This window comes from Fopius arisanus, unplaced genomic scaffold, assembly GCF_000806365.1.
Source record: "Fopius arisanus strain USDA-PBARC FA_bdor unplaced genomic scaffold, ASM80636v1 scaffold00095, whole genome shotgun sequence".
In the NCBI taxonomy this organism is placed as follows: Eukaryota; Metazoa; Arthropoda; class Insecta; order Hymenoptera; family Braconidae; genus Fopius; species Fopius arisanus.
In genome coordinates, this window is record NW_011887834.1 from 117,381 (window position 1) to 129,543 (window position 12,163).

General features: G+C 38.0%; 2 protein-coding genes across 2 annotated transcripts; both read left to right on the forward strand.

The window, feature by feature from the left end:
• Positions 1-725: 725 nt before the first annotated feature.
• Positions 726-3,645, forward strand: LOC105270800 (protein MEMO1). The gene is made up of 8 exons (XM_011311969.1): positions 726-1,030; positions 1,350-1,431; positions 1,716-1,784; positions 2,058-2,170; positions 2,341-2,452; positions 2,659-2,878; positions 2,976-3,080; positions 3,144-3,645. Exons 1-8 carry the CDS (start codon positions 979-981, stop codon positions 3,279-3,281), a joined length of 891 nt encoding a protein of 296 aa, XP_011310271.1. The 5' UTR covers positions 726-978; the 3' UTR covers positions 3,282-3,645.
• Positions 3,646-5,479: 1,834 nt separating this feature from the next.
• On the forward strand, positions 5,480-11,133 carry LOC105270802 (uncharacterized). Its single transcript, XM_011311970.1, has 6 exons — positions 5,480-5,568; positions 8,042-8,149; positions 8,210-8,525; positions 8,826-9,118; positions 9,396-9,596; positions 9,685-11,133. The coding sequence occupies exons 3-6, from the start codon at positions 8,210-8,212 to the stop codon at positions 9,724-9,726; spliced, it is 852 nt and encodes a 283-aa protein (XP_011310272.1). The 5' UTR covers positions 5,480-5,568; positions 8,042-8,149; the 3' UTR covers positions 9,727-11,133.
• The last annotated feature ends 1,030 nt before the right edge of the window (positions 11,134-12,163 follow it).

Below are 12,163 nucleotides of genomic sequence, written 5' to 3' on the forward strand. Positions count from 1 at the left end.
ATTATTGCGTGAATGGTGAATTTTTTTTGGAAATTTTCCAAGTGCCATTTGGTCCAAAAGTGAAAAAAATTAAAAATCACGCCCCGAGGGCTAGTCCACGCTTATTATGAATCGCGGGGGCCTCCGTAACCCAGATCCATTCACCTTTTCCAGGAATTTTCATTATTGCGTGAATGGTGAATTTTTTTTGGAAATTTCCCAGGTGCCATTTGGTCAAAAAGTGAAAAAAATAAAAAATCACGCCCCGAGGGCTAATTCTCCCTTATTTCAGATCTGCGGTCGATCTGAAACTCAGATCTGTTCACTTCTCCCGAGAATTCCCATTATTGCGAGATTGGTGAATTTTTTTTGAAGGAGAAGGTGTAGGTTTTCGAGGAGGTATTCACTGAAATTGAAAAATTGGAAATTTTCAAAAAAGTATCAGGGGAGCATGAAAATGGAGGCGGTATTCACTGAAAATAAAAAATTGGAAATTTTTCGAAAAGTATCAGGGGAGCATGAAAATCGAGGAGCTATTCACTGAAATTGAAAAATTTAAAATTTTCAGAAAATAAAATTCACCCCGTCGACTGGTCCCTCTGACAGCGGGACTGCTACAGAAGCAATTACCGAGTCGACTGACGGGCAGACCCCCCACAATTGGGTGTGGTGCCCTCTCTCTCTTGGGGTGAGTGACTACAATGCCGTTGGGGTCACTCAAACTTGCAGAACTGAGCTTCTACTTTAGTCAATCCTCTTTTGTGTCATCATTCAGCAAAAACCACTCAACAGTCGCCCAATTGCGAGAAAAAAAAACATTTCGCAAATAACCAGTAACCCAGTGTCTGAAGAGAAAATCCTCCTTGTCCTCTTCCCCTGTATTTTTTCTCCCCCGGGTGGTGTGAGATTTTTTTTGAGCTGACATAGACACGAGATATTTACACCTGATACTACCTCTCCAAGGGTCATTGTTCCTCATCTCCAGACGAAACAAAAATAATGGTATCTACTAGAAGAGCCACGCATGCCGGCACTTGGTACACTGATTCTGGTAATTACTCGTACTTGTTAATCACCAATTACCTCTCATTATTATTTGACCGTTCAATAATTCATCAACTTGTATTCAAAATTTTTGGAATTATCAGCGATAATTGGTCAGAGTGGCCTTGAATTTTTTACTCAAATGTGAAAATTTCGATATTTTATCACTCATTAAATCGTTATTCGTCATAATAATATTGGAAATAGACGTTGTAACAAAGAAGCAATAAAGCGGGAAATATCGATTGTTGCGTTGGCGGGGATGTTTATAATAACCCGGGGATCGATATAGTGTGCTCTAATAATTTCCATTATTCCTGTTTCAGGATATGAATTGAATAAGCAACTTGAAGACTGGCTCAATGCTGCTGATTTGTCTCATGGACCTGCCAGGGCGATTATTGCCCCGTTAGAATCAGTTTATTGAATTTATTGTTTTTAATTACTATTTATGTCGCTTGATTGAGCAATTTCGTTGGATTTATGCCAAATTTATTTATTTTATTTTGCAACCAATCGTTCCGAGATGGAAACACGAAATATTTTCCCCGAAAATGAATGGTTTTCGATCGATTGGCATTCAACTGTGACATACACTAAAAAAAAAACAATCATTTTATTGGAGAGGCATTCAATCTTTGACAATTACAAGAAATTGGGTGAAATGGAGATTATTATTGTTTTTTTTTTAGACACGCTGGGTACAGCTACTGCGGGGGATGTGCAGGATTCGCCTATCGACAGATTAGTCCAATCGTTGTGTAAGATCATCATTTCCTCTCAATCTATGAAGCGTTATCCTCAGAATAGGGCAGAATAAACACGAAGTCTCTATCTCTGAATCTAAGGGTAATAATGAAATTTCTCGTAGAACATTTTTTGCAGAGTGGATTGAGAGCCACATAAAAGTCCTCACAGAAAATTCTCCATCTCTCTTAGATTCAGAGATATTCTTTAGAAAGTCATCCACTAGCCAAATCGACTTGTTACTCTTAGCCAATTGAGTACCGAATTCACGAGTCATGATTTTTTAGACGTAGAATATTTATTCTGGGGCCATCTCATCATGTACGGTTACGAGGATGTGCTCTGTCATCAGCGACAACGTATCAAACGCCCTTGTACGATCTCACGATTGATCAGGAAGGTACACTATTTTTTTTTTGTAAATATTTACGTGTGCGGCCTACCATTAATCGAGAAAACTGCCTCGTCACTATTTTACGTTGACACAAAATTGAATAAATCGATAATTCGTGAGAAATTGCTTCATTTTTCTAAAATCATTCATGTATTATAATTTTCTCGGCTTTGCAGTGTGTCGAGAGCTCAAGGAAACAGGACAGTTCGAATGGATGAACATGAATACAGATGAGGACGAGCACAGCATCGAGATGCAACTGCCATTTATCGCGAAAGTCATGGAGAAGTACGTTTTTATTAAAAATTTCGAAATCTAAGGAAGATTTCTAAATTTGTTTTTTTTTTAAAAAAGGTCATTACAAAAAATTCAATATTTCTTCTAGTTTCGAGAAATTTTCCAAAAAACACTGAAGAATTAAATGGGCTCGAATCGGTTTATCGCTTCACCACCGAATTAATACTCTGTAATGAATTATTATTCTTGATTTCCAGCTTCAAGACCGCGTTCACCATAATTCCAATTCTCGTTGGATCGTTATCGTGGGAGAAAGAAGCGATTTATGGACGTTTGTTAGCTCCTTATATAGCGGATCCCCAAAATCTCTTCATAATCTCCTCGGATTTTTGTCACTGGGGGCAGAGATTTCGGTACACGTACTACGACCGCTCCAACGGTCCCATCTACAGGTCCATCCAAGCTCTCGATAAAATGGTGATTATTAAAATTCCACCAATTGATTAGAACCGAGCTCTCAATCACTTAAATTTCTTTTTGATTGATGCATTTATTTTTTATTTTTATTATGTAGGGAATGGATATTATAGAGACGTTGAATCCCTCCTCTTTTACTGAATATTTAAAAAAATATGGGAATACAATCTGTGGACGTCATCCCATTGGCGTTTTACTTCAGGTAAAGACTAACTTACGAATAAAATTCATTTGGACTTGGATTAATGAGCTCTTGTCACTCCAGGCAATCCAGAGCTTCAAGGAAAACTGCAACGATCAAAGAATGAATCTGAAATTCCTGAAATATGCTCAAAGCAGTCAATGCGAAAACATGTACGACAGTTCAGTGAGCTACGCAAGTGCTTCCCTGGTGCTCGAGTGACAGACTATACCAAAATGATCTCCTGAGCCCTATGCATTTACATCGTAAACCAAAATAAGTTTTGAATGCACTACGAGATTATCTCGAAAGAGGACTAGCAATATTAATCATATTAATGAACACGAGGGAAATGTGTGAAGTTGCTACCTATAACTAGATGGTTTTGCTTTGGACTTCATTCGCCTTACGTTTATAAATGCAAAACAGACTTACTAAGTTTATTAATATCACATATAATGAATTTATTCAACAATGATTCATTGAATAGTGTACGAGTACGTAAACAGATCTACGTGATAAGCTTAATAACGGTGGAAACTTAAATGTTTTTATCTATTTTTCCAGTAAAATTGAAAAATTGAAAACACTAGAGAATTATGGTTGTTTTTTTAATCAAGGCAAACAATTGCAGGATATTCACGGAGAATGACGAGCCAATTTCCCCCTCGTAACTGACACAAAATGATCTTGATAACGAGTGATTCCACGAAGCAATCAACGCCCCTTTCTTCCGTGAAATTGCCTTCACAAAAAAGCCCTCGATATCCCACCCACTTGCCTTCAAGATTATTATATACTTTCCAATGACGTCTTACAAGTACTCCAGAAGAATTTTGAATTGCCCAAAAATTTCCCTTCTTGTTTTTTATGTTCCCAGATCAAACGCTAATTCATTAAAATAGCAGTTCCGTCGAAATTCGTTGAAAAATTCAGATTCAACACCATTGAAATATTTTTTTCATCCAACTACAATAGACTTCCGTCATAGTCGTATGCATGGGGCTGCAGAGGAAGTGAATTCAGAGAGTCGAACTATATTTTACCTGGAATTAAATTCCTCACCGGAAAATACAATTTTTTGCATTTTGTAGTAGAATCGACGAATCGAATCATAAGCGAAAAAAGAAATTGAGAAAAAAGAAAAGGTGCGACCATAACGGAATTTTACGTAAAAATGATGAAGGAATTTTAAAATAAATTATTATCCCCATGATTAGATTAATTATATGACTATTTTCATTCATAGGAATATATTGAGAAATTAGGATTCAGGCAAATGGAGAGGTGTTTATACATTGATATCGATTGAATTCTAAAATGTTATCTTTAAAATTCGATAACTCGAAACTGAAGATTTATGAATGAACCGGTATACAGCTGGGCTGGGTCGATAGAGCATCCCCCTCAAGCCGTAGTAATCAATACGAATGTGGAGTTGGGGTGTTTTCCCTCCGTTGGGTAGGAGTAGAGGAACACAAATGGTACAGTCCATTCAGTAGAATCTGTAGGCTTTCCTATCGATTGCGTGGGGGGTGTGTTAACACTCCCTTTTCCTCTCCCTGGTACATTTATCTCAGCACTGGGACACGAGGTGGGAGGACTAGGGGAAGTTTTTGGTAAGAATCAAATGGAATTCCGCGACAATATCCCCAAGAATTTCATTCTCCAACCCCTTCCACTCCAACCCCCACCAATACCTCAAGAAATAGCGTAGGTGTGCTTGTATTCTGGGTATTCTTCGTGCCCTTAATTTCACGTAAAACTGGAGACGTGGGATAGATTTATAGTTCTGGAATGTAACATGTGGATTTAATTTTGAGTTTGCCGAAAATCATTCCGAAGAAACCGACTGCATGAATCTGCATTAATTTCCCTCTTTCCTCCCTCAAACTCTTCCTGCTGAGGATTTTCTCCATAAATCCCTCAAATCTCCCCCAGATCCTCCAGTCACCCTCCCCCCATTACCTCTCCATTCCCATCCCACCGAACCCCCAAAAAAGCCACTGAATCGATAATAAACGACTGGAGAAACCTCTGAAAGCCCTCGAGATGTCTTTTCATTTCACAAAGGGTTGAACACGTATTTGTATTACGTCATTCGGTCTGACGTTGAAATAAGGGGAACCCCGATTGGAGGGTGGACGAGGGGGTGGGGGCTGCACCCTGGGGACCAGGATTTTTCAGGTCCAGGAGAATTGAGAGTCCTGGACTTAATTCACATCATCCCCCCGGAGAAAAAGTAGATTTTACGAGAGGGCTGGGGTGGATTTGAGGGGATAAATGATTGGTGTGGATGATCCTGGGGTCATCACATCGTCAGGATCATCGAGACTTCTCCAGGGCATTGAGGGGGGGGTTGATGGGGAGGGGGTGGCGAGGTGGTGGTGGTGTAGGAGATGGCGTTAGTGGAGAAGCAGCGAAAGGCTCAGGGGTAGAGCGATGGGGAACGTCAGTTTGTTCACAGACTTGATGGTTTCCGGACTCTGATGCCGACCCACCAAAGCTGGTCAGTACATTTTATTTATTCTATTAAATTATTTAAATTGTTGCTCCGCATAAAATATAATAGAGATAACGCGTTGATTTGGAAATTCAGTTGGTAGTCGTGCACTCGTTATGTGGAAAATGCACATTCTATATTTACCCTTTAACATCCCCCACTCGGTGTACCCACGTCTTTAGCCCATTGACTTTGGCAGCCATTCACTCGTTCATTCATTCCCGAGGTACATATACATAGGTATATTTACGCCAATGGTCAACTCCCTTATTCGCGAATTATGAATCAACTCGGGGTGTGAAGTGTGAATGAGATATCAGGGGGAGTGGAACAGTGGAATTAGTCAATGGGGAGGTTTTTATCTAGTGGAAGACATCACCGGGGCATTTTTCGCTCAATCATTCGTTAAACTTATTTATTATATTTCTTTATTATTTCTTGTTATGAAAATTTTCCAAGTTTTTGAGGTATGAATTGCCAATTTATTTGAAAATTTATAAAATTTTTAAATATTAGGAGTTACTTCAATGAGTAATCGTTTTTTTTTTTGAATATTTTTGCAAAAAAACGAGGGGAAAACTTGTTGTGTAGTTTCTGGTGAGAGGGGGAATCAATCCCTCGATTTTGAGGGTTTTGTTTAATTGCTTTTTTTTATTTCGTTCTGGGATAGAATAAAAAGGTCACACAGATGGAGGTGGAAGTGCCTACGTAAAGGTCAACCGGAAGATTAGTTTTAGCGCACTCCACCCTCCCAGGATGATCCCCCGGGTTCCCGGGGGTCTTGGGCGATATTCCCGTAAGAATTCATTATTCCGGGGTGGAAATCCTGGGGTTGAGGCCTCGGGTGGTGCGACATTTTCGTTAATCGTCTTATGCGTCGTACCGGGGATTAAATGTTTCGCGGGGAGGGGTTAAGGGGTGGAGCAGCCATTTTGAGGGGTTTTCGGGGCTTTTTTAGATGTGAAGGGGAGGGAACGTGGCACTTGTTGCAGTGTTTTTCGGGTTTGTGAATGGAGGTTTTCGGGTTCAAGGTCGGGGGAGGTTTTTGAAACCTGCGGGGATTTACTGGGGATTTCGGGGATTAAACTGGGATTATTGCGACACTCATGTCTCCATTAACCACTGGGCAAAATAATTTCCCAGTAATTCGGTTCGAAAATAAATTTCCAGGGATTTTCCAGGAATTTTTTATATTTATTCACGAGAAAGGTATTTCCAAAAGATGATATCCCTTGACAAATGTAATTTAAACCCCAGAATTTTTCACTGACAAAATTTTGTAAACTTCTTGTTTTCATAATGACAAAAATGAAGGAAAAGAGAAATTCGCAAGCTATCGATTAAAATTCTTCAGTCTATTATTGAAGTATTTTTTCACGCGACATGTACTCAATGTACATGTTCCCTGGAAATGAGATAAATTTTGGGGTGCAGGGTGATTTATCGGGGGAAATGAAACACTGGAGGAATCGCGGAGTGAGATAGATTAATGGGGGAGAATATTTTACATGAAATTTCGATCATCCCTCCTATCTATCATATTTACATCCCTCTGGATTGATGTCGTGACGGCACATTAATGCTGGTACAACATAAAAAGAAAATTTAAAACCGATATTTCACAATCGTGTTAAAATCATAAAATTGAAATCATAAAATAAAATACTTAAATACCGTAATACCGGATCGTCCGGTAAAACGCGTACAACCCCTCATGAATTTACTGAATGTTATTTATTTGACATATAAAATGGAAAAATCTAAAAAAAATAGCCATCATTTATGTTTTTTTCTTTAATTAAATTCAATTGATAATTACAATATTTCACGGCAAAATGATTTTTTTAATGCCACAAATTGACGAATAACGGGGAATTGTGTTTGTCATGGATCCACTCGTTGACATTAAATAATAGAAGTGCTCACAGTGCGTGGGATTCAATCAAATTATTGCTATCGGATATATCTCTTGTTTGCCGCGGATATTGTGCTTACAGCATTGGGAAATTGCACAATCGTATTCCCACAGAAAATTGGAAACGCTGGGGTGGAAATAATTGAAGGGCTTTCGTGATCATTAGTTGTTTCCACCCACTGAAATCTTGTAAGTTCCTACAATTTATCGAGTGCATTTCAAGTAAACGCCCACAGGATTTATTGTGATAAACACAGCATTCAAACACCTCAGCGATTATCTCGGTAGCCAATAGACTCACGACAGAATTCCATAAGACCTTTTTTCTAGACCAGGAAATTCCTGACTAAAAAGGTCATATCACAATAGTCCCCAACGGCCACCCATTTTGAGATATTTATGCTATTGATAATCGCTGACCTTTCCCCTATTCCCCTCGGCGCAGGTGAATCCCCATCGTCAATGACACCATTATCTCGATAATGACAACATTTAAACCCAACAGTCTCCGAGATATTGACAATACAATGCCTGATGAGAATTATTTTAAAAAAATTGTTACAGTAACGACACTATTTTTCATTCCGTACATATCCACCAGCGACATATCGTAATTACACTGGCTGACTGGACATTAAATTCTCCGTGAGAATCGATCATACACGTGAACAGGTGAGAGAGAACGAAAATCAGGGAAATGGCAGTCTAATTAAAATGATAATTTCATTTCAGATGCGAGTGACAATGGGGTTGATTACGGTGCTGTTATTACACTCGTGTGGATTTATTATGATGACAGTGAGTGGCCAGCGGTTTGCCGACTATCCAATGCCACCACAGACCACAGTAATCAGTCGTGTTGGATACAGAGATCGTCGAAATAAACCTGAACCAACGTGCGAGGAATTGAGGGCCATGTGGAGATACAGCAAGAGACAGAGCAGAGCTGCTGAATCGACCAATGATTTGCCAATGTATCGTGATCCATTTTCCTACAATATTTGGGAGACTTATCCCGTCCGGTCGCAGCTCTCATTCGGCTACAGAGGTACAACTGATCTCCAACACCAGCATGAACCCTCTCCATTTTTTTCTCGCGAACACCCGAGATAACTCGGTAATTAATAAGGCGAGGGAAAAATTCCTGAGGAGTTTTTTGTGGGAAATGTAATGAGCATCAAAAAATTCCTCTGACATTTCCCCCCCGGGGGCGACTAATTCTCGAGATAATTGTGCTGTTAATGAAGATTTCATGGCCTACCTGGTGCTTTGTCTCTCCGTTTATTTGAAAACAATGGCATTTTCATTATGGGATTAACGTTTGAATTAATTTGCTTTGTTTGTGAAGATACAGAGGAGCAGGCACGCAACAGAGGCGGAGGCCGTGCTCCAGTTTACGGTAAAATGGTGCACAAAGCTCCGGCTGAAGGTAGACTACGTAATGGAATGCCAAATCGTATGAAAGCATTTGAGGAAGTTGCACGTATGTATGGAACTGTTAATCATCAGCCACCGGATCAACGAAGACGTCAATACAACTTTCGCGTTGGCGGTGGTGCGTCAATATCGCGGGTACCCCAGGCTGGAAGTTTTCAGCATTTGAAGGAACTCATTCGTACTGAACGCGCACGTGAATTACAAGTTAGTTTATTGTTTTATTTTTTTTCATCGTTTTTCATCTACCATGCGATAACTTTTGGGTTTGCAGAAATTACTGAGGATTTTTTTTTAAACCCCCTTCGCAGGAAGAGGGTTTAAAAAGGAAAATGGTGGAATTATTTTTTTGGGGAGAATCAAATTTTATGCCAAAAAAAGGGGTAGAAAATTTTCCGCGAATTTCGGCAATTTCCGAAATATTCCCCTTTCAAATTCGAAACGAAATGTTGATGGTGAAATTGATAATCGATGCGTCCTGTAGGATCAGAGGATCGCTGAGGAAATAGCAGCGAGATCAGCGGCTCTAGGGGAACTCAACAAAAATGATAGAAGCAGTGAATCAGAAGCCCACAGGCATTACCCGAATTCAGTACAATCATACCAAGAACCAAAGAGCGTCAATTACAATTTTCCACCAGGCCAATATTTATCGCGTTTAACGAGTTTGAACGATGGACTATTGGTAAATATTTCCACACCCCCAATGAATTGCCACTGAAATCCTAATCGTAACCAATACTCATCAAATATTCGATAAATTTGGGTTGCAGAGGAACGATGACTACGAGAGAGAGTCAATGATTCGTCAATAATCCAGTGGCAGTGATTTCGAGAGAAGCAATCTACTGCCCTCCGTTTAAATGGTAACTAAAATTCTACAACGGCGATCTGAAGATTCTCCCCGAGAATCAGGTACTCCTCTTTTATTGTTCACCTGTTACTCGAGATTTTGCAAATTCGCTCGAATAATGTTCGAGGAATTTTTATGGATATGAATTAGGAATTACGAACATATCCGGTTTATCTTTAGATTAGTGGAATGAGGAGATTGGTGGAGGGAATCGAGTTAATTACCTCGAACCTGGTGGGTGGAAAAAACTTCAATGTCGATTTATGGATTTTTTATGAAATATCTATGATTCAAGTGGAATCAGTGGGAAATGTCAGACATAATACGCCAACGCACTTCAACGGCTGATATCTCCAAAACCGTTACAGATTATTTTATGTTCTATAAAAATGATTTTGGGAATTTTTTCTCTAAACTCAGTATTTCCTGAGATATTCCCGGGACGACCTGTACAGAAAAAAAAATTTTAACAAACCCTTGAGAGAATTTGCCTGGCTCTTTCCGCTCGCAAATTCCTTCATTATTTTTATAATCAATCAACTGCAACCCGATAATTACTTGGACATATATCTCCGAAACTTCTGGTTTTATTAAAAAAAATGCATGAATCAAATTTACAGGAAATTTATTTATTCGTAAAAAAAAATTTCTGACATTTTCCTCTGAATGGAATATTTCCCGAGATATTCGCGGAGGAATGCATACATAAAATCTGAACATCAACGAATTCACAAGAAAATTCATTTAATTTTTCTTCCCTCCGGAGAATTCTTTACACAAAATAAGTGCAGCTGAAATAAATGACCTTTCCTCCTCATTTCACGGTTTCTCCTCAATACTCGTGCATCCCACGTCGGGGAGAATCATTAATTTAGAAGCGGAGAACTACAAACAGGCAACTCGTGCAATATTAATTATCCAAATACGAGGAGTTTAATTAAAAAAATGAGTTACGTGGTTGAGTGGGTGCGATAAATAATCCACCACTGGGGATACCACCCGCATAATAATTCTCCAGCCGAAACATTTAGTTGAAAAATTTCAATTGGTAATCAAGTGGAATAAAACAGAACCCACGAGCTCCCAATATATCCTGATGAGGCTATTAATTATATCAATTGATTTCCCTTAATTACATGTTACGTAAGTTACGATCGAGAGTCGATCGATATTCTCGTACGTCTGTCACCCGAGTTCGATAATAAAACACGAAGAGACGAGATTTTTCGATAATCACGAGTTCTCAGACTGTAGATTACTAATCAATTTTATGAGGGGAATTTCCACTATCAAAGGGCCGAGTGAAAAAATATTGAACCTTTTGAAAAATGCAATCACGCGTCAAGAAAATGCATAAAAAAATCCTGCGCTCTCAAAAAATTCACCGATATTCTATCTTCTATTAAAAAAAATTCATTTTTCTTTCCCTCTAATGAGAATTTTTTCTATTACATTTGTTTAATTTAATTTTTTATTTGAAACGCACCGAATAAATATATATTTTTTAAATTCAGTTATGAATGTTGAATTTTTGTCCGATGGAAATGAAATATTCAACGGAAGCGCAAGATTTTTTAATGATAAATTTTAGCACGTGAATTTTTATTGGCAAATCCTTGTGTAGGACTCATAAAATGTCCTAATTATCAAAAATAATTAAGGATCCATAATTTAAAACACTTTGAAAACCTGCTGACAGGGTTACTATAGTATCTAATCGTGAATAATATCTCGATAATCTGACCTGTCTTTCCCAGAAAAATATCGACAATGCTCTTAAATAAAATAATCAAATGACTAAATTAGCTGGAACCATTGATGCTAGCGAAACTCAAAAGAAAGACTAGATAATAAGTGAACATGACAATAATTTTTCCCTCATTATACACATATTATACATTATAAAAAAAAAAAGCAAAGATATATATCTATAGTATTGTTATTAATTATCAAGGTAATAGTCTTCTCCGTATATTTTATCACGAAGAAAAATATCAGATATTTGAATCGCTTTTCTCGATTTAACTATTTCCATAAATTAAATATTAAGAATGGTGAAATATCAATGAGAATAAATAGTAACAATAATTGAGAGTAAAGAGGGCTGACAGTTGATACCGTTCGATGAGATTCATTGTGATCTCTTCTCTGTGATGATTGTATTACCAACCAATTCGCATTAATTAATTAAATTATTCAATCCGCATTTACCATTCTAATTAATTATTTCATTGAAATCAGTGGATTTATTTATAATTCGAGAGACTAATCCGATATTATTGTTGATTTTTGGTTTGTTATCAACGAATTGAGTGGATTTATCTAGTAATTAATTCGTCTAATTAAAATGACTAATAATTTCGAACGATTATCAATATTGGAACGATAATATAAATATA